This window comes from Anomaloglossus baeobatrachus, chromosome 2 (assembly GCF_048569485.1).
Source record: "Anomaloglossus baeobatrachus isolate aAnoBae1 chromosome 2, aAnoBae1.hap1, whole genome shotgun sequence".
Lineage (NCBI taxonomy): Eukaryota > Metazoa > Chordata > Amphibia > Anura > Aromobatidae > Anomaloglossus > Anomaloglossus baeobatrachus.
Genome location: NC_134354.1, coordinates 584,902,939 through 584,929,050, shown reverse-complemented (window position 1 = coordinate 584,929,050; position 26,112 = coordinate 584,902,939). Strand labels below are relative to the sequence as shown.

General features: G+C 45.2%; 1 protein-coding gene across 2 annotated transcripts in view; it reads left to right on the top strand.

Annotated features, from left to right (window-relative positions):
* Positions 1–26,112, top strand: part of NDFIP2 (Nedd4 family interacting protein 2) — a 193,789-nt gene that overhangs the window by 143,041 nt on the left and 24,636 nt on the right. For both annotated transcript variants that reach the window (XM_075336768.1, XM_075336769.1), the window contains one exon: positions 8,276–8,342. In XM_075336768.1, the coding sequence (XP_075192883.1) occupies positions 8,276–8,342 (67 nt within the window). The remainder of the gene's footprint in view (positions 1–8,275; positions 8,343–26,112) is intronic.

Sequence of the window (26,112 nt, the reverse complement as noted above, 5' to 3'; positions counted from 1 at the left end):
AGGGCGCCAGGGGGAGGGGACTCGGTTTTAACGTTAAGTCCTCTCCTCTGTCTCATACTTTCCTTCCAGTGTTTTCATAATTTTTCAGTGTTAGTCCAGTGCTGTGGTGCCATCTTTTGATCATAACTTCTGACTGGCGGGAAGTTACGTCATAGCCACTCACTGCATCTCTGTGAGAACTAGACCAAGCCTCTCATAGACTTGTATTGAATTGTGACCTACGGTTCGCTCCGTGAAACAGTGGAGCAGCCAGCAGGTCACAAAGTGCCGAACTTCTACCGGAGTGATGCTGGAAATAGATGAAGACTTCAGAAGGTGAGTATGAGACAGGGAACTAGGGACTTAAGGCCGCTTTACACGTGATCACACCCGCCCCCTTTGTGCGTGAGTTACGGGCAAATCGCTGCCCGTGGCAAACAATATCACAAATCACACGACCTTACCTTCCTAACGACGTTGCTGTGGCCGGCGAACAACCTCTTTTTTAAGGGGGCGGTTCGTGCGGCGTCACAGCAACGTCGCCCAGCGGGCCACCAATAGAAGCGGAGGGGCGGAGAGCAGTCGCATGAACGTCACTCCCACTCCCAACTCCCACTACGCCGGAGGACGCAGGTACGGTGTTGTTCGTCGTTCCTGGGGTGTCACACGTAGCGATGTGTGCTGCCACAGGAACGACGAACAACCTGCATCCAGAACGAGCAACGATATTTTGAAAATGAACGACGTGTCAACAATCAACGATTTTGTGAGTATTTGGGTCGCTAACGAGGCCGGATGTGCGTCACGAATTCCGTGACCCCAGCGATATCTCGTTAGCGATGTCGTTGCGTGTAACGGGGCCTTTAGATTTAAAGCACCACTCCAACGGTGAAATAAAAAACAAAAACCCAGGAGTGGTGCTTTAAGATTTATAAATGTGGTACCCTATGCTCGCTATGTAGTATGGTCAGTCACTATGCAATGAAGACCCGTCTAATAGTAAGTCGTTCTACCAGTGTATACAGAAGACCCCCACGAGAATGGTGATAGTATTGGGCTGGGGCTACACTGTGACATTAGTGGAACGACAGCAATTCTCGGACATGTCACACCACATAAAAATACAAAACGTTTTTTCGTGACATGCTGTCCCATGATTTATCCAATGCTGCAATTTTGCAGTAAGAAAAGGCAAGCCATCAAACCCCATCCAATTCACATGCAATGCACATCTAACAAGTGACAAACGCCAACATACCGTATTTTTCGGACCATAAGACGCACTTTTTTCCCCCCAAATGTTGGGGGAAAGTTGGGGGTGCGTCTTATGGTCTGACTGTGGCTGCCGGGAATGAGGTGCTGCGGTGGAGCGGGTCATCGGGGGCACGAGCAGGCTGTAGCAGCCTGCTGTGACCACGTGGACCCGCTCATTACATATGCACGCCCATCCTCCCGCCCATTTCTCAGCGCAGAAGCCGGCGCTGACAGGTGGGCGGGAGGACGAGCGGGGACGCGCGCATAGTAAAGAGCCGGTCCGCATGATCACCCCTGGCAATTACAGCCTGGAGTGATTGGAGTGATCATGTGCGGCTGTATTCACTGCTCCCCGCGCGTCATCATCAGCGCGGGGTGCAGTGAATCAGTGTACTCACCCATCCCCGTGTGTGGAGCTGTCCACCTGCAGCACGCGATGTCTTCCTGTCTGTGCCGGTCAGCTGATCTGTGCTGATCAGCTGATCGGCACAGACAGGAAGACATCGCGTGCTGCAGGGGAACGGCTCCACACACACAGGTGAGCAGCGCAGAGAGGAAGATGATTGGTGCTGCAGGGAGTGAGGAAAAGGTGAGTATAAATGTTTGGGGTTTTTTTTCTCTGTGCTATAGGATACAGGCCATATACCAGGATGGTATATGAGCACGATGGGGGGTATATGAACAGGATGGGGGTATATGAACAGGATGGGGGTATATGAACAGGATGGGGGTATATGAACAGGATGGGAGTATATGAGCAGGATGGATGGGGGTATATGAACAGGATGGGGTATATGAACAGGATGGGAGTATATGAACAGGATGGGAGTATATGAACAGGATGGGAGTATATGAACAGGATGGGAGTATATGAACAGGATGGGAGTATATGAGCAGGATGGATGGGGGGTATATGAACAGGATGGGGGTATATGAACAGGATGAGGGTATATGAGCAGGATGGATGGGGGCATATGAGCAGGATGGATGGGGGTATATGAACAGGATGGGGGTATATGAGCAGGATGCATGGGGGTATATGAACAGGATGGATGGGGGTATATGAACAGGATGGGGGTATATGAGCAGGATGGGAGTATATGAACAGGATGGGAGTATATGAACAGGATGGGAGTATATGAACAGGATGGGAGTATATGAACAGGATGGGAGTATATGAACAGGATGGGAGTATATGAACAGGATGGGAGCATATGAACAGGATGGGAGCATATGAACCCGATGGGAGTATATGAACCCGATGGGAGTATATGAACAGGATGGGAGTATATGAACAGGATGGGAGTATATGAACAGGATGGGAGTATATGAACAGGATGGGAGTATATGAACAGGATGGGGGTATATGAGCAGGATGGATGGGGGGGTATATGAACAGGATGGGGGGTATATGAACAGGATGGGGGTATATGAACAGGATGGGGGTATATGAACAGGATGGGGGTATATGAACAGGATGGGGGTATATGAACAGGATGGATGCGGGTATATGAGCAGGATGCTGGTATATGAGCAGGATGCGGGTATATGAGCAGGATGCGGGTATATGAGCAGGATGCGGGTATATGAGCAGGATGGGGGTATATGAGCAGGATGGGGGTTTATAGCAGGATCATATACAAGGCAGGAGGATCATTACCAGGATGGGGTTCCTTAGTAGAGAATTTGGGGACATTACCCCCATAACAGTGTCAGCAGCAGATCCTCGCCCCATTACAGTGTGTCATGACCACATTTTTTTGCTTAAAGTTTTATTTTCCTATTTTCTTCCTCTAAAACCAGGGTGCGTCTTATGGTCAGGTGCGTCTTATAGTCCGAAAAATACGGTAATTGGAAACATTTGCACCGTTGTGACCAACCGCGACCATAAGATTGAATGTTATTGCATCCATTAGATGCAATGTTAGGCTAGGTTCGCACACTGCGTCTTTTTGACGCTGCGTTTTTGTGCGTTTTTGGCCGCTAAAAACGCACAAAAACGCACCTGCGTCGAAAAAACGCATCAAAAAAACGCACGCGTTTTTACCGTGATTTGGTGCGTTTTTGGCTGCGTTTTGCTGCGTTTTTGATCTTTGCGTTTTGCTGCATTTTTCAAATGCATTGCATGGGCGGAAAACGCAGAAAAACGCAGGAAAGAACTGACGTCCATTTTTTTTTTTTAACTCAAAAACGCAGGTAAAATAAAACAGATGTGTGCGGACAGCAAAAATGAAAACTCATAGACTTTGCTGGGGAAGCAAAGTCCTGCAGTTTTAAGGCCAAAAACGCACCCGAAAAACGCGCAAAAACGCCGCGAAAAACGCACTGTGCGCACATAGCCTTACACTGCAGACGCAATGTTTGGTGTCGCGTCACCTTGTAGCCCTAGCCTTTTGCTTGGAAATGTACAGTCCTGGCTTCTAGGGCAGAAAGACACAACCTTTAACCCCAAATACTTTTCTGTAGAACCATCAGACCACCACCGTGATGGGGAGGAGGCGTATCTGTGCCACATATGATAGAAGCATGTCCATGCACCACTGTTCTCGGCAGCACCTGTTCTGTTTATATAGGACAATGTGCTGCTGAGAATGAGACTTTAAAAGTAACCTCAATCGAGCACTTTGGTGGTATATCAGGTGATTGGCAGCATGTTTAGGGAGGGCCTGATAAGCGATCCCGTAAATGCACCCTAAAAGTTGACACTGAGGGGAATAAAATGATTTTTCGTATATCCACCGTGGTTCTTGTAAAACAGAAGCCTAATGTAGATTAGCTATGCAGCTCAATATCTGTGGGGAGCTGGCTTATATTGGCTACATTCATGTTATATTATGCTCCGTATTTAAAGACCTGTCACATTAATTTCCATTTATAATCTGCAGCCTCTCATCAGCAATACCCATTCTCCAAGTCTGCTACTCCCCTGTATTGAAATGTGTTAGTTTTTCTGGGATCCCTATCCAGATTCAGGGGTTTGAAGGATGCAAAGCTCTTCTATTACTGCCTGACAGCGAACTAACTGAAGTGATGTTCTAATCCCTGAGTATTACCGTCTCTGCTAAACCATCCGTTGCAGGCTCCACGATGACTGTCAGCACTTGTCTTCCGACAAGTCTAAAAATGATTCTGTCTGTTTAGGGAGAATAATTGTCAGATATGTCCACCGTGGTATCAGTCTGAGATCTTCTATGGACAGCAGTAAAAAAAAAAAAAAAAGCACAATGTGTCCGAGGGAGAGAGAAGAGCGAGTTGGTGTGTTAGGAGAAGCAGACGCCATTCACAATCTGTCATGAGGTTTCATTAAAGGGAAGTCGATAAAATGTGCCATATATTCTCCACTGTGATGTATTCTGTGACTACAAAATTGGTGAAATCGTAGAAGCATAAGGTTTAAAGTAGAGTTTCATCATCATAACCCGAGCACTCCGCTGATCATGTCACTCCAGCTTCTACGGAGTTCCATCAAGTCATATTGTACAGATCTACAAATATATAGTATATCATGCTGGAGATTTAAAGGGAATCTATCCATAGGATTAACCCTCCCATGGCTGTCTATATGGGCATCTAGATAGAAAGAGCTGAATAATACCTTGGGAGACATGAAATAGCTGACAGTCTCACACTGGTAACGCCTCCTTTCATTTAAAATGAGCTCTGGAGGCAGATTTATTGGGAGATCTACATTTGGCCCATAGATCGTAACAGCTCATTTACTTAGTAAGAAAAACTTGGCTTTGTCTGGAATAAGACGTCAGAGCACAGATATCGTGGTGTCATTTTTTTCAGCTTCCTATGACCCTCTTGCCCATATTGATGGCTAAGGAAGGTTGATCCTACTGACGGATTGCCTTTAAATGGAAGGATGACCTCTGACCTTTTAAGGTAGGAATTTCTATTACCTTGAAACTCAGGCCTTCCTCATAGGCAGGAGTCCTGAACCGAGGATTTTTACCTCTTTAAAGGGAACCTGTCACCATATTTATCTATGGTCTCGGTCCGGCGCCTCTTCTCTTCCTTCCATCGCCGTCCTCCTTCCCTGCTCCATGTGGATGACACGTCCTGTAATGTGTATTTTATGTTTCCTTAAAGTGACAGGTCCAAGGTGTGAGGTGCCCAGTTTCGGTGACTTTGAATGTTCTGATTTTCAGTGGACCTCTACCTATTGAATGTAATAAGGAGGAAATGGCATTCAGCTCGCCCTTATCCTGGTGTCGCCTCTAAAATCAGTTGATTGCCTGGAATATTCCAGAATCAGACAATGCATATAATCTCCAGACTGCTCTTCTGTCAACCAGAAACAAGTAAAGCCCCTCTTCAATACACATTAGACCTCCCATATAATTATGATAATTCTGATGGGTTTGGACGACAGTCTAGTATGCATGGGAGCCCTGCCAATCAGTGGTATGGGTGGGGTTATTCAGGGCTCAGCATTCTGAGCACTGCTACATCTGCAGCAGAAATGTATCAAGACTACATCAAGCAGCCCAGTAAGTGACACATCGCTGGAATGAGAGTCTCAGCCTCATCATGCTGCTGTCAGATTACATAGCAAAATCCTAGTGACAGATTCCCTTCAGGGATCCAGCATGTCAGGTTTCACACTGCTGATCCTTTTGTTTATTGACTTCTGGTGGAGGCTCATTTGTTATGAATACAGGAGCTGTTTTTTATACTTAGCGCTAATGTGTAAGGAGAAGACTGACCAAATGGATTCTTGCTGAACGATTAGAGGACTGTCCAACCAACTCCAGTCCTCGAGACCCACCAACAGATCAGGTTTCCAGGATATCCTTAGTATTATACAGGTGATGGCTTCATCATTTGTGTAATTCTAAGTATATCCTGATCCATAGGTGGGCCTTGAGGGCTGGAGTCGGAGGACACTCACAAATGTATATGGGGGCTTATGTTTACTGCTCCTAAAGGGGGCTTTACACGCTACGACATCGCTAATGCGAACTCATTGGGGTCACGGAATTGGTGATGCACATCCGGCCGCATTAGCGATGCTGTTGCGTGTGACACCGATGAGCGATTTTGCATCATTGCAAAAACGTGCAAAATCGCTCATGGGTGACATGGGGGTCCATTCTCAAAAATCGTTACTGCAGCAGTAACGAGGTTGTTACTCGTTCCTGCGGCAGGTCACATCGGTACGTGTGACACCGCAGGAACGAGGAAGCTCTCCTTACCTGCCTCCCGGCCGCTATGCGGAAGGAAGGAGGTGGGCGGGATGTTACGTCCCGCTCAGCTCCGCCCCTCCGCTGCTATTGGGCGGCCACTCAGTGACGTCGCTGTGACACCGCACGGACCGCCTCCTTTCTAAGCCGGTCACAGCGACGTCGCCAGGCAGGTAAGTATGTGTGACGGGTCTGGGCGATGTTGTGCGGCACGGGCAGCGATTTGCCCGTGTCGCGCAACAAATGGGGGCGGGTACCCACACTAGTGATATCGGGATCGATATCGCAGTGTGTAAAGCCCGCTTTAGGCACAATATCGGCTGCCACATCCTTACTTATGAAGGCTCCTAGGTTTAGGCGTAGTTCAATACTATGTAACGTGTGATTATAGAATACCTTCACTTTCAAAGCAAATAGAAATCAAATGACTGTTTAATAATGAATGAAAAATCCAATTTTTCTAAAAGTGGTCTAACCTAACAGCAACAAATACAGCGTGGAGAACATTGCTATACCCACAGAGCAGACAATAAAGGACACGAGGTGTTGGCGCTATGAGCCGCATCACCTGTATACCGCTGTAATATTTTCCATTACTTAATGTGAAACTAACAGTATGGTTCCAAGGACACTTAAACAGTCAATACACCATTATTTATGCCCCCGCCACATTAATAAAACTCCTCTCGACTCTTATCGACAAAGGCAGATTATACAATCTGTTGTGTTCTGTACCGTGTACATTTCATTTAAGGCGAATTTGTACAGAGCGAGAACGAGAGGCATCCAAAAATTGTATCTGATAGCGTCTTATGAGAAGCTATTTAAGCAAGTTGTGTAAGAAGTGTGACATAGATGAATACTAAGGACGTGTGATGGTTGGTTTTATCAGTGGAGCGTACAGCTCCGCCGCAGAATCAATCAAAGTGAGCCTATTCATATTCCCTTATCATCCGGAGGACAGAACTATCTAGTGTGGCCAGTAACAGGCCTGAAACGCCACTTCAAGGTTCATTTAGTCGTGTTCTGCTCTCTGCTGGGAACCAACTACAGGAGCATCTAGTTTAGAAATGAAAGGACTTTAATGAGACGGAAGCTTTTGAGGTTGGTATCTTTTGACAGCAGCTGGCAATGGGGGGTTTATGAGGTTAAAAGTTATTCCTTTAAGGGGCGCCTAAAACGTCTCTTTTTGATGAGATTAAAGAGCTTTGACTTTGAGGATAAAGTCCGAACCGGCAGATTGCTGGGGTGTAAACTGGCAAGGTGGATGTGTAAGCGGATACTGCTATGTTTGCAGTTTTGTATATGGGGCTGTGTATAGGGTGAGTGCAGCGTCCGGGATATTGATGTATGTGGGGCTGGATATGGTGGTGCTTACAGCTGGGATGCAGCTATGGACCTGATGTGCCCAGCAGGAAGATGCCAGATTGCTGCTTCAAGGAAGGCTGTCATAACCGTTTACGAGTGACGCATAGCAACTGTCCATATAGCCGCTAAGTGTAAAAAGAAATCAAAGTCCTTGTCTGGCCTGCGGGCACTGTCGGTTATAGACAGAGCCTGTTTACAGAAGCCTGTATTAGCTAATAGTATAATCACCATGTCATCTGTATTCAGTCCCTGTAGGGAGACTGCGAATTCAGCATCATTAGTGATCATCTGCAGCTTGTAACGTTAACATGTTACCAAAGCAGAACTTCTCCACAACATATACAGTGTCCATTATACATGAAGCCTCCTCTAGCTGTGGCAGGCTACTGCTTTAATAATTCACTATCTTGAAATCACTGTATATGTACTTTATCATTTTTTTCTAAGACTGTATAGACCATAACTCTCTCATGTTCTCGTTTCAGTTCTCAGACTACTTTACTGGCTATTTCAATGGACAATATTGGTTGTGGTGGATATTTCTAGTACTCGGTAAGTTCTTTCTCTTCAGTCCTGCATGCGTTTATTAAAGGATAACATTTTATGAAAGATGTGACTAGTTCGGTTGGTAGCTAACACTCCTGGATCCTCCATAGCCAGGAGCGCTCAACTTACCACACGCTCTGGCTTTCTCTATGAAAGAGCCACTACCAGACTCCTTTGGCTTATCTCTCGGAGAACAAAATGACCGTCATTCCGAAATCGGGCGTGCAGGATCCTTATAGTGGAACTTTGGTTTACGAGAACAATCCGTTCTGGGACTATGCTTGTAAACCAAGTTACTCGTCTAGCAAAGCAAAATTCCCATAGGAAATAATGCAAGCTCAGACAATTCGTTCCACAATTTGTTCAATGTCCCATCCTGGTCCCCTATTGTGCCATTCCACACATGCACAAACACACATATTATGCTAACCTTACCTTCCGTTCCCTCGCCAGCCTCCTGGTTCTTGTAGTTCGCCGGTACAGGATTTGTATCGGGTAACCATCGCGACCGATGCCGGAGCTTCCGCTGCCAGAGTGCTGATGTCAAAGGCAGGAGCCGCTTGCCTCTGATTGGTCAGCGCACTGCCTTTGAGTAGCGGCTGACAGCGGAAGTTCCTCCATCGTCGCGATGGTTACCCGATACACTTGCTGTACCGGCGAACTACAGGAACCATGAGGCCGGTGATGGAACGGAAAGTAAGGTGAGCATGATGTGTGTGTGTTTGTGTGGACTGCAAGAGTGGGTCAGAGCGCGGTTAAAGTACGGAACCGAAAGTGTGTACGGTGAGTATTTGCTCATACAGCAAAACTTGCTCGTAAACGGAGTTACAAATTTACAGCAAGCTTTGCTCGTATAGCGAAATACTCACACACAAAGTTACTCGTACACCGAGGTTCCACTGTATAGCTTTGTATAAATGTAACATGCATATAACATGTTCTGAGTTGTAATACAGTAGAATGCTACATGGGAATTAATTAGATTTATGTGACCATCTCTAGAAAAGATGTATGGCATTGTTTAGCAATGAAACTACCAGATTTATTAATGATGCACAGCAGTTTTTTGGCACAAGACAAGTAATTAAGTCTCTCCTAGTATAACATAATCCAAAGCTGTTATCTTCCGTTTAAGTAATTAATATATACTTTCCTTTACAACCCACATAAATATAAAAAATAGCAACAACAAGAGGAAAATATCCTCCAAAAATTAAGTATTACTCACAGCAAGTTGGGCTGCAGTGTGTACATCGCCCAGGCCAAAAACTAATGCTCTACCAGGATATAGCTAAACCCCCACTAATGTGGAAGCATCACAGGTGCAGGAGAAGCAAATCACACACACACCTCCATGGAATGGAGGAGGGCGATTGCTAGATGATAAAACTGCACACTAGTGGCTTGCATAGAGCGCTGTTCACACATGCAGATAACACCGTCACAAACCTGCAGCCTATTAGGTGACGCCCATACTATTAGATCAGGCGGGCTGCCAAGCCGTACCCCACCTGTGTATCATGCACGGACAGACACTCTACAGTGCAAGGCCCAACAGAAAGGGGCCTGGCTGTATCCTGTACAAACAAAAAAATATGAGGTTTTTGTTGGTATTTAGGGCCATAAAACATAAGTTTACAACCCTCGTCACGGGAAGGTCCCTACACTAAATATAAAAATAGCAACAACAAGCGGAAAATATCTTCCAAAAATGTTTTTGTTTGTACAGGATACAGCCAGGCCCCTTTCTGTTGGTCCTTGCATTGTAGAGTGTCTGTCCGTGCATGATACACAGGGGGGTACGGCTTGGCAGCCCGCCTGATCTAATAGTATGGGCGTCACCTAATAGGCTGCGGGTTTGTGACTGTGTTATCTGCATGTGTGAACAGCGCTCTATGCAAGCCACTAGTGTGCAGTTTTATCATCTAGCATTCGCCCCCCTCCATTCCATGGAGGTGTGTGTGTGATTTTCTTCTCCTGCACCTGTGATGCTTCCACTTTAGTGGGGGTTTAGCTGTATCCTGGTAGAGTACTAGTTTTTGGCCTGGGCGATGTACACACACTGCAGCCCAACTTGCTGTGAGTAACCCACATACATATAATCATGGAATTAGTCAACCTGAGTATATGAAAACTACACAGCCTTGTAGCAGATGGATTGACAATAAAAATGTTTTGTTTTTATTTCTTTTCATTGCCTCCTGCCCACCTAAAAATAAAATGCACCCTTGTGACATGCAATTGCTTTGGCTAAATGCCTTGGTGCACTATTTCACCCATATATGTAGATAAGTGCCACTCCTGTGTTGATTGACAGTGCTGGCTTGTCCAATGTTAGCGCTGCCTGAAGATTAGTCGCCATTATATGCACACTGTCCCTGTGCGGGGGATATCACACACCTCACTCTCTCCTCTCTTCTGACATTGCTCATATCCTCTGCTATCATTATAGTGCAGGCGAGAGCACACTATTCAATCTGTGCTGATGACATGGCTCTGAGATGTGTGCGCGCTCTACTGCACTGAAGTGATAACAGAGGAGACGAGCAATCTCAGCAAAGCCAAAATATTCCAAATGGAAAAAATATGAGGAACAAAAGTAAATCCTTGTAGCGTTATTCAAACATGGTTAAGATCAGATGGTCGGCTGGAAAGCCCTTTCTGCCACGTTTCCGGCTCTATCTGCTCCCTTAATTATGATCTATGACTAAGGTCTCAGTCCCACTTGCGTTTTGCACGGACAAGTGCAATCCGTAAAGCATCGGATAGCACTTGCACCAGTGCAAAACTATGGTGCAGTGTCCATCTGCAATTGATTTCTCATGCCATATCGGCCTGAGCAATGAATCGCAGCATGCTGCGTTTGGCAGCGACTCTCAGCTCACACACACCCATACAAGTCTATGGGTACATGTGAAACATCGCATTGCACTCGCTTGTCATCCAACTGCAGTGCGATGTACGCAGAGACAGGACGGAGAGGAGATGGAGAGAAAGTACTCCCCCTCTTCACTGCAGCTGTGACCCGATGGCAAGATTGCATCACAGTCGTATGAACCTCCGGCTGATGCTCGCAGCAGAGGGTCATTAGCATAGCGCTTCCAATGCGCTCGCATCGGAAGCTATGCTCAAATGGAACAAAGGCCAAAGGGCGCAGGTAGCGCCAGAAACGCGTCAGAAGGGCTTTCCAGCCGACCATCTGATTTTAATCATGTTTGAATAATGCTACTAGGATTTTACCTCGGTTCCTCATATATTTTTTCCTTTTTAGAATATTTTGGTTTTGCTATATTTCACTGCTTGGGGTGACAGTTTCATATGAGTACCGTCATATCTATGAAGCTTCAATTTATATATTTGCGGTGAGTTCCGTGTTTTTCCTTTTTTCTTTTTTTTTTTTCATGTAGAGCAATGTCAGCAGTGAGGAGAGCATGATGTGTCTGCTCTCCCCTGACTGAATGGATAGCAGAGGAGACCAGTAATGTCAGCAGTGAGGAGAGAGCGCGGTGTTTGCTCTTCCCTGACTGAAGGGATAGCAGAGGAGACCAGTAATGTCCTTAGTGAGGAGAGAGCGCTGTGTTTGCTCTCCCCTGACTGAATGGATAGCAGAGGAGACCAGTAATGTCAGCAGTGAGGAGAGAGCGCGGTGTTTGCTCTTCCCTGACTGAAGGGATAGCAGAGGAGACCAGTAATGTCCTTAGTGAGGAGAGAGCGCTGTGTTTGCTCTTCCCTGACTGAAGGGATAGCAGAGGAGACCAGTAATGTCAGGAGTGAGGAGAGAGCGCTGTGTTTGCTCTTCCCTGACTGAATGGATAGCAGAGGAGACCAGTAATGTCATCAGTGAGGAGAGAGCGCTGTGTTTGCTCTTCCCTGACTGAAGGGATAGCAGAGGAGACCAGTAATGTCATCAGTGAGGAGAGAGCGCGGTGTTTGCTCTTCCCTGACTGAAGGGATAGCAGAGGAGACCAGTAATGTCAGGAGTGAGAAGAGAGCGCTGTGTTTGCTCTTCCCTGACTGAAGGGATAGCAGAAGAGACCAGTAATGTCCTTAGTGAGGAGAGAGCGCGGTGTTTGCTCTTCCCTGACTGAAGGGATAGCAGAGGAGACCAGTAATGTCCTTAGTGAGGAGAGAGCGCTGTGTTTGCTCTTCCCTGACTGAAGGGATAGTAGATGAGACCAGTAATGTCAGCAGTGAGGAGAGAGCGCTGTGTTTGCTCTTCCCTGACTGAAGGGATAGCAGAGGAGACCAGTAATGTCAGCAGTGAGGAGAGAGCGCGGTGTTTGCTCTCCCCTGACTGAATGGATAGCAGAGGAGACCAGTAATGTCAGCAGTGAGGAGAGAGCGCGGTGTTTGCTCTTCCCTGACTGAAGGGATAGCAGAGGAGACCAGTAATGTCAGCAGTGAGGAGAGAGCGCGGTACTTGCTCTTCCCTGACTGAATGGATAGCAGAGGAGACCAGTAATGTCAGCAGTGAGGAGAGAGCGCGGTGTTTGCTCTTCCCTGACTGAAGGGATAGCAGAGGAGACCAGTAATGTCCTTAGTGAGGAGAGAGCGCTGTGTTTGCTCTTCCCTGACTGAAGGGATAGCAGCAGAGGAGACCAGTAATGTCATCAGTGAGGAGAGAGCACGGTGTTTGCTCTTCCCTGACTGAAGGGATAGCAGAGGAGACCAGTAATGTCAGCAGTGAGGAGAGAGCGCGGTATTTGCTCTCCCCTGACTGAATGGATAGCAGAGGAGACCAGTAATGTCATCAGTGAGGAGAGAGCGCTGTGTTTGCTCTTCCCTGACTGAAGGGATAGCAGAGGAGACCAGTAATGTCCTTAGTGAGGAGAGAGCGCGGTGTTTGCTCTTCCCTGACTGAAGGGATAGCAGAGGAGACCAGTAATGTCAGCAGTGAGGAGAGAGCGCTGTGTTTGCTCTTCCCTGACTGAAGGGATAGCAGAGGAGACCAGTAATGTCAGCAGTGAGGAGAGAGCGCGGTGTTTGCTCTCCCCTGACTGAATGGATAGCAGAGGAGACCAGTAATGTCAGCAGTGAGGAGAGAGCGCGGTGTTTGCTCTTCCCTGACTGAAGGGATAGCAGAGGAGACCAGTAATGTCAGCAGTGAGGAGAGAGCGCGGTACTTGCTCTTCCCTGACTGAATGGATAGCAGAGGAGACCAGTAATGTCAGCAGTGAGGAGAGAGCGCGGTGTTTGCTCTTCCCTGACTGAAGGGATAGCAGAGGAGACCAGTAATGTCCTTAGTGAGGAGAGAGCGCTGTGTTTGCTCTTCCCTGACTGAAGGGATAGCAGCAGAGGAGACCAGTAATGTCATCAGTGAGGAGAGAGCACGGTGTTTGCTCTTCCCTGACTGAAGGGATAGCAGAGGAGACCAGTAATGTCAGCAGTGAGGAGAGAGCGCGGTATTTGCTCTCCCCTGACTGAATGGATAGCAGAGGAGACCAGTAATGTCAGCAGTGAGGAGAGAGCGCGGTGTTTGCTCTTCCCTGACTGAAGGGATAGCAGAGGAGACCAGTAATGTCCTTAGTGAGGAGAGAGCGCTGTGTTTGCTCTCCCCTGACTGAATGGATAGCAGAGGAGACCAGTAATGTCAGCAGTGAGGAGAGAGCGCGGTGTTTGCTCTTCCCTGACTGAAGGGATAGCAGAGGAGACCAGTAATGTCCTTAGTGAGGAGAGAGCGCTGTGTTTGCTCTTCCCTGACTGAAGGGATAGCAGAGGAGACCAGTAATGTCAGCAGTGAGGAGAGAGCGCTGTGTTTGCTCTTCCCTGACTGAAGGGATAGCAGAGGAGACCAGTAATGTCAGCAGTGAGGAGAGAGCGCGGTGTTTGCTCTCCCCTGACTGAATGGATAGCAGAGGAGACCAGTAATGTCAGCAGTGAGGAGAGAGCGCGGTGTTTGCTCTTCCCTGACTGAAGGGATAGCAGAGGAGACCAGTAATGTCAGCAGTGAGGAGAGAGCGCGGTACTTGCTCTTCCCTGACTGAATGGATAGCAGAGGAGACCAGTAATGTCAGCAGTGAGGAGAGAGCGCGGTGTTTGCTCTTCCCTGACTGAAGGGATAGCAGAGGAGACCAGTAATGTCCTTAGTGAGGAGAGAGCGCTGTGTTTGCTCTTCCCTGACTGAAGGGATAGCAGCAGAGGAGACCAGTAATGTCATCAGTGAGGAGAGAGCACGGTGTTTGCTCTTCCCTGACTGAAGGGATAGCAGAGGAGACCAGTAATGTCCTTAGTGAGGAGAGAGCGCTGTGTTTGCTCTTCCCTGACTGAAGGGATAGCAGCAGAGGAGACCAGTAATGTCAGCAGTGAGGAGAGAGCGCTGTGTTTGCTCTTCCCTGACTGAAGGGATAGCAGAGGAGACCAGTAATGTCAGCAGTGAGGAGAGAGCGCGGTATTTGCTCTCCCCTGACTGAATGGATAGCAGAGGAGACCAGTAATGTCAGCAGTGAGGAGAGAGCGCAGTGTTTGCTCTTCCCTGACTGAAGGGATAGCAGAGGAGACCAGTAATGTCAGCAGTGAGGAGAGAGCGCGGTGTTTGCTCTTCTCTGACTGAAGGGATAGCAGAGGAGACCAGTAATGTCAGCAGTGAGGAGAGAGCGCTGTGTTTGCTCTTCCCTGACTGAAGGGATAGCAGAGGAGACCAGTAATGTCAGCAGTGAGGAGAGAGCGCAGTGTTTGCTCTTCCCTGACTGAAGCAATGATCAAGGAGACCAGTAATGTCAGCAGTGAGGAGAGAGTGATTTTTATGCCACACCAATGGGGCCGCTGAGCTCCATCATTTACATTATTACAATAAAGTTGTTTTGGGGGCAACAGAAGAACAGATCTAAAACGTAAAGAACAATTTTATTGATGCTGCATCTCCTACAAGACTTTAGGATTAAAGAGTCATTTTGATTTGAAAGACTCTTTACAGGAGTATTGAGTAAAATTGTGCAGCGCTTCTAAAGGTAGGCAACTGTGCAATTTATTATTTATTAAAAACCTTCTTCCATTTATTATTTACTGCTTGTTGTATAGTTTACCAGCCACTATTGCACTCAGCTTTGGCCAGTCCCCTAGGCAAGGAGACTCAGCACTTACAAGCTCTTCCAATGGATACACACATGAATCAAAGCTTCCAGCAACCAAGGAGAGTGCATGGTTTGTACCAGAGTCTCAACCCGGCCACTGGACCGTGAATTAATCAGACAACATGATTGGTTTACACATGGGGGTGGGGAAGGATTTTGTAGGTTTGGGGTAACCTACTTTCTGCCACAACACTGATTTATTGTCATGTAAAAGACACTTTACACATTAAAACCCTTTTCATAAAGCCAGGTTTGACATCTGTACTAGTCGTCATTGATCTACGCAGCTGGACACCAAGTAACTAGTGGTCTATACATGGAAAAATGACGCACCTAGTATAATCCCTGTACTCCCCCCGCATGTCCAGTAAAGCAGATAACATGATGATACTAGTTGCCATGGCGACTTGTTCACGTGGAAGCTTATTGCACTGAATATTTCAGTTCTCTATTAAATCACTAGAACCTGGCCATCACTTATGACAGTCAGATTCCAGCAGTGCATGATGAGCAAGGGCAATCAATGCTTGGTCTGTAGAAGATTGCATCCTAGGGGGTAGGAATCAATGGTTTTCATCGGAAAAAGGGGGTTAATATTGCTGATTACTATCGTATAGGGAACTCGCACATCACAAAGGTAATGTAACTGATATCCTTTCCATACAGTGAAAAGTGGCCATAAACACTAGACGAATTTTGCCATACACTGCTCATGTCATGTCTTTGGTGCATGTTTTATATAGACGCGGATCTATGCTGTCCCATAGACTTTAGTAGGTACGCATAATAGTGTTTTCTGTGCGTATGTAAAATATATATATATACAGTGCCTACAAGTAGTATTCAGCCCCCTGCAGATTTAGCAGGTTTGATAAGATGCAAATAAGTTAGAGCCTGCAAACTTCAAACAAGAGCAGGATTTATTAACAGATGCATAAATCTTACAAACCAACAAGTTATGTTGCTCAGTTAAATTTTAATAAATTTTCAACATAAAAGTGTGGGTTAATTATTATTCAACCCCTAGGTTTAATATTTTGTGGAATAACCCTTGTTTGCAATTACAGCTAATAATCGTCTTTTATAAGACCTGATCAGGCCGGCACAGGTCTCTGGAGTTATCTTGGCCCACTCCTCCATGCAGATCTTCGCCAAGTTATCTAGGTTCTTTGGGTGTCTTATGTGGACTTTAATCTTGAGCTCCTTCCACAAGTTTTCAATTGGGTTAAGGTCAGGAGACTGACTAGGCCACTGCAACACCTTGATTTTTTCCCTCTTGAACCAGGCCTTGGTTTTCTTGGCTGTGTGCTTTGGGTCGTTGTCTTGTTGGAAGATGAAATGACAACCCATCTTAAGATCCTTGATGGAGGAGCGGAGGTTCTTGGCCAAAATCTCCAGGTAGGCCGTGCTATCCATCTTCCCATGGATGCGGACCAGATGGCCAGGCCCCTTGGCTGAGAAACAGCCCCACAGCATGATGCTGCCACCTCCATGCTTGACTGTAGGGATGGTATTCTTGGGGTCGTATGCAGTGCCATCCAGCCTCCAAACGTCACGTGTGTGGTTGGCACCAAAGATCTCGATCTTGGTCTCATCAGACCAGAGAACCTTGAACCAGTCTGTCTCAGAGTCCTCCAAGTAAAGGTACGTTACGGGCTCGTCTGGAACGGAGACCATTGCGGTGGAGTACGTTACTTATGGTATTGACTGAAACCAATGTCCCCACTGCCATGAGATCTTCCCGGAGCTCCTTCCTTGTTGTGCTTGGGTTAGCCTTGACTCTTCGGACAAGCCTGGCCTCGGCACGGGTGGAAACTTTCAAAGTCTGTCCAGGCCGTGGAAGGCTAACAGTAGTTCCATAAGCCTTCCACTTCCGGATGATGCTCCCAACAGTGGAGACAGGTAGGGCCAACTCCTTGGAAAGGGTTTTGTACCCCTTTCCAGCCTTGTGACCCTCCATGATCTTGTCTCTGATGGCCTTGGAATGCTCCTTTGTCTTTCCCATGTTGACCAAGTATGAGTGCTGTTCACAAGTTTGGGGAGGGTCTTAATTAGTCAGAAAAGGCTGGAAAAATAGATAATTAATCCAAACATGTGAAGCTCATTATTCTTTGTGCCTGAAATACTTCTTAATACTTTAGGGGAACCAAACAGAATTCTTGTGGTTTGAGGGGTTGAATAATAAATGACCCTCTGAATAAACTTTTCACAATTTAAAAAAAAAAAAAAAAAAATAAGAAATAACATTCTTTTTTGCTGCAGTGCATTTCACACTTCCAGGCTGATCTACAGTCCAAATGTCACAATGCCAAGTTAATTCCGAATGTGTAAACCAGCTAAATCTGGTTGAATACTACTTGTAGGCACTGTATGTGTGTGTGTGTGTGTGTGTGTGTGTGTGTGTGTGTGTGTGTGTGTGTGTGTATGTATATATATATATGTATATATCTATCTATATCTATCTATGTGTGTGTGTATATATATATATATATATATATATATATATATATATATATAGATATATATTATATAATTTGCACACACATACATTCATTGTATATACATACGTGCATTCATTCATTTGTCTGATATCTGATGCCCATATTCAGTGTCAATTGTGTATCCCAAGCTGTAGTGTAAACAGTACCTAATATATTTTAGAAACCCTACAATATTAATTAAAGCAAGCGATCAGACCAGGGAAGACATTAGTGCTGTATTGTCTAGATCAGAGAGTTGTCCAGATCAGGTGATTGATACAGGTCTGGCTTTTCAAACTCCCGGCTGTCAACGAATAAATCCAGGAGTGCTCTCCACAGCCATACATTTAAGTTTTTGCCATTTGTGTACTGTTAAATTTTAATGATTCTCCTGATATGAATAAGCCTGACAGTGAGAGCTACTGTTTTTCTGCACTTCTACACTGGTTTGTAAAGTGGGATCTATCTCCAACTATATTCGCTAATAGGCAGAGGAACTGGGTTTGTCCGAATCAGGTCAGGGCGTCACACATGTAAAAACTGCATCGGGTGCACAGGGCCTATCAGGTCGTCACAGGGTATTGTGCAATCTGCCCTTCTGCATGATATCCACCTCCTCCTTGGTTCCTGACCTTTTGGTGTTGCTAAGAACAAGCTAATCAAAACCCTAGGAACACTCTGCACCACACCCACCAGACACACCAGTGGACAGCCTGAAGGGAATAGGGTTGCCCACTTGGGGAGTTGGTTAGGGAAGGTCAGGAGTGTTAGGAGAAGGAGAGTGTTGTGTTGGAGGTGAAAGTGAAAGGAGGTGAGGAGCTGGGCTCCTTGTTACTAGGTGGCAGACGTTGGTCTGGGCCTGGTAGGAGCTAGAACCCCGGTCGCAGGGGATCGTGAAAAGGGGCATGGAACTGCCGAGGATTGCAGCCGGCGGCCTTGTGCCATCTCTGGGTAGGGGCTAGGGTACGACTGGGTATGTGGACCCTAGGCTGGGAAGTAGCTTCAAGCGTCCTGGTAATTTTACCCGAGGAGGACGGAGCCTTCAAGATTCGTTCTCCACCCGCTCCAAAATCGGGGTACTTGCGCAACGAAGGGGATAGGACTTTCCCAATCTACAGTCCAGAAAATCCCAAGCGTGAACCCTGAGAGCAAGCTCACCCAGTTAGCCACACTGGTGAGCGGGACCTGACTAGTTTTATACTACAGGGACCAATCAGTAGAAAGTTGCCAAGGAAAAGGTCACAGGCTAACAAGCGACACCAAAGGGCACGGGATCCAGGCGTGCTCCCTTCCTGCTGCAGCGGAGCTACGAACTTTGGATTACCACGGTTGTCGGTGTCAGCGTTATTGGACTGAGTGAGTACGCAGTGACCCTTACCTCCCCAACGGAATCCCTCCGCCAGCATCACCGAGCCCCGGGGCATTCCCCCTACCCATGGAGGGGTTAAACACCTGGCTGCCCATCCCATCGCCACCGCGGGTGCTCCCAACGACAGCGGTGGTATCCCACCTTTACCACACACTGTGGGTGGCGTCACGAACTTTGAACATACAGTCCCCTGTAAATACTGGCTGCTGACACGGGGGTGGCACACATGCATTTTTGGGCTGCTTTGGGTGCAGTTTGTTGCCCTAAACTGCATGCATTTCCCCTTATACTGGGGACCCCCTCCACAAGCTGGAAAATTCTCCTAGTGGAACTGGAATAATTGGAATAGACAATCGCTGCTGCCGCTGATGGACCCCAAGTGTTAAAGCCATTGACTTCACTTCATGTCATTTCTAAAGACTAAACTCGTGAAAACTTTCGAATTCAGAAAGGCTGTGCGCACGTTGCTTCTTTTTTCCTTGCAATTTTGGTTGCAGAAAAAAGAAGCAGCATGTCAATTCTTTGTGTTTTTACTTCTTTTTTCCATTGAATATAGTGGTAAACGCATGTGAAAAAATCGTACCCAAAAATGCATCGGAATGCGTCCAAAACGCATGCTTTTTTTTTATGCGTTCTTCGTCCAAAGTTGCGTTTTTTGCTGAAGAAAAAAAACTGCAGCGTGTGCACACAGTCTTAAGGGTGCTTTACACGTTGCGACATCGCTAACGATATAGATATGGATATATCTATATGGATATGGAACGCTTATTCCATTTGAACTTTCAATATCGTACTAGTATTTTTTTTTCTACTATACAATTTGTGTGGCAACAGAAATAAAATGCCATGCAGAGACCCAGCTGTGGCATCTGAGCTGACAGGTTGTATTTATGGGATGCATGTTTATATCAGGTAGGAATAACATGTAGCACGGGTGAAACGCGCTCCATGCTGTGCACTGCTGCGCTTTGGCTTGACATTGTTAGTTTTATCAGTTTGGAGATTGTAATGTTCTCTCCTCAATCAAAAAGATGGATGTATACCGCATATCTGATATTTATAGCAGAAAAAAAAGAGAAAGTCTCCACAGCAGTCATAGTTCAGTAACAATAAAGCATATTTATGAGAACTTTTATATGTTTTAAGCAAGTTATAAAACTTGCCTTTGCCAGGAAAACGTACAGCATGCAGTGAATTTCGAAATGCCATTAAAATGAAAAATGAAATGTTTTTACTTGTATTATGCCACTTTTCCTTCTTTGTCCATGTGTAAACTGCAGTAGAAATGATGGCATGCCTCTTGCCTTCATGCCCATAAAGATTGCAAATGGAATACAAAGGCAATGTAAGGAAGATTATACATCATTGTATGCTGCTAATATTCAGATCTAAGTAAGACACTTTGTTTTTAGTATATATAAACAGTTTATAATCCTTTTAATAATAGATCCAGAGCATCTACATACATAATCGCCAGTTCTGTCTGTCCACCTATTCCGGTATGCACTGTGCCACGGTCAGTTGCGCAGGCGCAGTGACATGCACATCACCGCAGCTTCCGGTGAGTCCCTGATGCTCTGGTCACGATGCTCCAGCTTCCAGGTCTTCCATGTAGTGATTATTCAGTGAGTATAATGCGCGGCGGCCAGGAGCAGGAGACAGCAGAGCCGAAAACATCCATTGCTGGATACAGGTGAATATAGAAAATCTTTTTATTTTAAAGACCCGTGTTTTCTCCGGGGGGAAGTTGGGAGACAGACAGACAGAGAGCGAGAGAGAGAGAGAATATACACACACATGTACACAGACGACTCGTACACACAGCGTACATCCATATACACACATGTACACAGACGACAGTAACTATACCTCCCAGCATGTCCATGTTATAGAATTGGAGGAGGAAACTACAAATCCCAGCACGCCCATGTTCTATAACTACAAGAGGGAACTATAACTCTCACTATGTCCATTTTAAATAACTACAGGAGGGAACTATACCTCCCAGCATGTCCATGTTATAGAATTACAGGTGGGAACTACAACTCCCACTATTTCCATGTTATATAACTACAGGAGGGAACTAGACCTCCCAGCATGTCCATGTTATAGAATTACAGGTGGGAACTACAACTCCCACTATTTCCATGTTATATAACTACAGGAGGGAACTAGACCTCCCAGCATGTCCATGTTATAGAATTACAGGTGGGAACTAGAACTCCCACTATGTCCTTGTTATATAACTACAGTAGAGAACTATACCTCCCAGCATGTCCATGTTATAAAATTACCCAAGTCAGCCTGCTACCATGACTAAGGTTAACTAAAGTCACTCCAGGGGCCTCCCCACCCGCTGTCACACAGCTAAATACATAGATAGAAGATTTCTTAATATGATAAACATAGATGATAGATATATAGACATATATAGATCGAGGAGACATAGATACAGATATACAAAGTTTACCCGTACATACATAAATAATATATTTACATCAATATACCTAATACATGGAAATAGAATATAACATTTCTATTTATTGTCTTTCTGTTACTGTTATGTAAAAGTAAGTAGCTTTTGCCATTATTTTTGACATGTTAATAAATTGTATCTCTCACTTTCTTTGTGTTTTTTTGATCCACTTTGGGAACGGGCAATCACACACACATCAAATTGCATAAAACAATGTACCACCTCCAATTATTGTCACAACCGCTTACAAGAGACCATATAATGTAAACACACACAGGGGAGACACCACATAGTTAACACAGCTCAAGAAACACAACACCAGATACCAATATACAGCACACAACAAGGAAGAGACAGTGCACAGGGATGAAAGAGGTCAACTGACGCAACACATAAGATACACAAATGCCGAAGGATGACATACAACAGATATGTTGGAAAGCACAAACAGTGTGACACATGTCCACTGCTCCTGTCAGCACCACTAAGCATAGACAGATGTTCATTTCACCGTACTCCCGATGCGATAGCATAGGGCTTATTTCTAGTATGGAATAAATCCAAGTTAGCTAGCTGCTGGTATTCATGGTGCCTGAAGTACGGGCAGCACATAATAGAGCTGGGGATTGCAACCAGTGATGGTTTACTCTGAAATGCTGCAACATTCAAAGAGAAAATAGTTTGAAAGCTGGCCAGGGACTATAAACAGAGACCTGACTTGTACAGCATAGTCCCCAGCTGACTTCTCCCAACCAGGCCTCAGGTGATTGACAGGTCTTCCTCATTGTACATAGTGAGAGGGTTGGGAGAAACTGGCCAGGTTATACTAGACTAGTCAGTTTTCTCCCTACAGTGCACAGACTGCTTTTCTAACTATGACCCCAAAAATGACAAATTCTTTAAAAAGTCTCAAAAATGCGCCAAACTCAAAACTCCTCCAGAAACTTTACATCAAGTGGGAAAAAGTACTTTGGTGCCAAAGAATGCAACATTTTGTAAAAGTTGCATTTTATAACTATCTAAAACAGCTGGAAAAGCAATATTGCCATAGAAAAAACCTTGAATCACCACTCCAGTATTTTTTTTTTTTTATTTATTTTTTTATTTCAGCACTGGAGTGGTGCTTTAAATCTAAGTCCCCTGCCCTCTGTCTTATTCTTGCCCTCTGGCATCTTCTGTTTCCACCACTATTGCGGTTGGTCTCCTGTGATTTGTGACTTTCGGCAGCTCCAGTGTTTCATGGTGTGTGCCGGAGGTCACAATTCAATACAGGTCTATGAAAGCCTTGTTTTGACCTGGTTCTGCCTCTCATTGAGTTGCATTGGAAGCTTGTGACGTAACTTCTGACCTCCGGCAAGTGAGAAGTTATTCACAAAATGACGCCGCGGGACCAGAGCGACACCAGAGGCTACGTATAATTCTAGGGGCAGGGGACTTAGATTTAAAGGACCACTCCTGTGCAAGAAAAAGAAAAAAAAAACACTGGAGTGGTGCTGTCAATAAGCGAACATCCAGCTGTGGAAGGAGTGCCGACTGTATGTCAGAAAAAGCTATGCTATACAGTCAGCACTCCTTCCACAGCTGGACTTCCACTTATCTGTTAGCACTATATTCTTTCTTCTCAATATATCTATCCTATGCAGTCCATGAAGAAGGTCACAGTTCATGACTAGAATGTCATGTATTTCAGATTGCATAAAAAAATCGAAAATTTACTTTGCAAACTTCCTGAGTGCCAAGTTCTCTTGTCCAGGCGATTCTAGTGTCTGTACCTGAAGTTATCTCCCTGCGCTCAGATACTGTTCAACACCTACATATGGGACGCAATGATGCCAGAAAATCCCATAACTACCACCGTATTATTTCTAAAAAAAACACCACAATGATTCATCATTGTCTTTGTGCCTTTTTTCTAGCAGTGACTTTTATGGTTGCGCCTTAGTCATTCTTTAATTTGTGCCTGGTTTTCCATCTCCAGATGTCTCAGCCTAATTAATTATTTTGCAACTTTTTTTGGTTGCAATTTTTTTTAATACTCAGTTGTACACCAGTACCCTAGTGTCGTAAAAAGCTGTCTAATTCCAATTTTTGCTAAGGGACACATTTTAAAAGATTATACGACTTCTTGCTCTAAGAAGGTGCAAAAATGGTCAAGGAAAAATGAAAGTCAGCATCTTTTTGATTTTGCACAATATTCATTAATCTTTGTGCGAAGATGACAACGTATACCACAAGACAATAAAGAAAAGTCATTTAAAAAAACTAAGAATTGGAGCCTTAGGCCTAATTAACACTGGTGTTGTGCACAGCTGTTTCATTGATGGGTATGCTGGAGTATTATGCATATCAATCGTTAAGAGGCGCACAACATTTAGTGAATAACGACTGGCTAGCGCCACACCCAGAATTTTTACTCCAATAAAATTTCTGGCTTTTAGGTACATCACAACATTTCAGGAATTTGTTGGGTGGCTTTGCCCACACCATACCCCTCCTCTGCTCTTCCCAGAGCCAGAGGATATTGGAATAAAAACGCCGAAAGTTGCAAATTTCTTGTTGTTGAGAAATGTTTTAAAATGTTTGAAGGTGTTTTAGGTAAGAAAACGATGAAAACCCCTCCATATATTGACCCCATAACCGTTTTAAGTAACACAACAGTAAATCTTTATTAATGCTGCAGTACTAAGGCTTTGCCCCTCTTCTCCTCTTATCCCTTCTTCATGTGTCTGAAGAGCGCTACTAATAACCAGGTGTACCCAGTCAGGCGGACAGGGGGGGGCTTGCCTGTCAGGCGGACAGGGGGGGGCTTGCCTGTCAGGCGGACGGGGGGGGGCTTGCCTGTCAGGCGGACAGGGGGGCTTGCCTGTCAGGCGGCGGAGCTTTTTATGGTAAACTCCTGTAGTTAGAGGTCTAGGGAGCTGAACACCCTGATATAAAAATGTACATTATGTAGCCAATAAATTTAAAAACCGCCATTATCCTGTGTGTTTTGCTGCCAATGTATTCCATAATAGAAGAACTGATAATGAAGCTGCATTATGCTCTAAACCTAATTAACACACTATAGTACCTTTTTAGTGACCAGATTATCATTCGACGTGACATGTCCTTGGCTTTGGCATTTGACGAAAACCGTCATTTCGTTCTTAAACAGGTACCTCCTGTTAAGAAAAGATTTAGTTAATTTCAGAATTGTCAAAAAAAACCCTACAGAAATGCTATGTGACGTCAACATGTGAGCACATTGGTGATGTCTGACAGTGGTAACCCTCCGCAATGAACCATTTGGCTGGAGAAGGATGTCCGATGTGTACAGCTTCTATAATGGGTCATTCAAGTAGCTGCGATCACTCCAGACACTGATATTAATAATTGGTGGTTCCTACCGGTGGTTGCTACTTTAGAAGCCATATAGCATGTAGCGTTTGCTTCGTTAGGGAAAGCAGCTAATGTATTATACAAAACGCTGCAGGCCAAACACATTTGATAGGCAATATCAAGTCCAAATGAGGGGGTTTTAGATGGCTACACTCCTGTATGACATATATTGCTTGCAGCATGCCTGTATTTTAGTTTAGCCTTTTTTTTTTCTTTTTTACGGCTCCTACATTGTTGAAACCAAAAAAACAGCATTCATGGGAATGCAGGAGCGCTACCGGCCCCTAAGGCTGTGGTGTGTCTGCTACTCAGGAAACTGTTCTTTGAAATACATAGGACATTATGCCGTGCTCAGCCAGGCATAGCAAAAGCCTTCATGCTTCCAGATCACAGCACATCCGTTGTATCAGCTTCACTCCGAAAATATATTGTGGAATATTTACCAGGGTAATAGTAGTTCTCAATCCTTCGCATTTAACAAGATTACTTCTTACAAACCTCTCGTCGCCACGTCGTGATGACTAGGGAAATATTGTATTAACCTCAGTAATCTGCTGTCTGACCAGCACCTGTTTCTAATCTCCTCCACGGTCATTAGGATAAAAGGAAAGGATCCTCTTCATTCTTTTACTCCCACTATAAACCAGTGCCATCTGCATCTCAATAAAGAATGGCCGCCAGCACTCTTCTTGTCATGGTAATGGCTGTTTACCATGTTAAACACCCTGGGGATCTCAAGAGTTCTCATCTCCAAAATCAAGACTCCACTAGTAATTAGAAATCCTTAAGTTTCTTAGCTACTTTTTAAAAATGTTATTCCTCTTTTTCTATTTGCTACCATTTGTCTTTCTTGGTACATCTGGTTGTCACCCATGTTTTACTGAGTTCTCCGTCGAGCAGATTTACCTTTTCAGGATCGAGGACAGTTGGGGACAACCAATATGGAAGCTGTAATAGTGATATTTTTCTTTCCAACCCAGATTTGTAAGATCTAACTTATTTT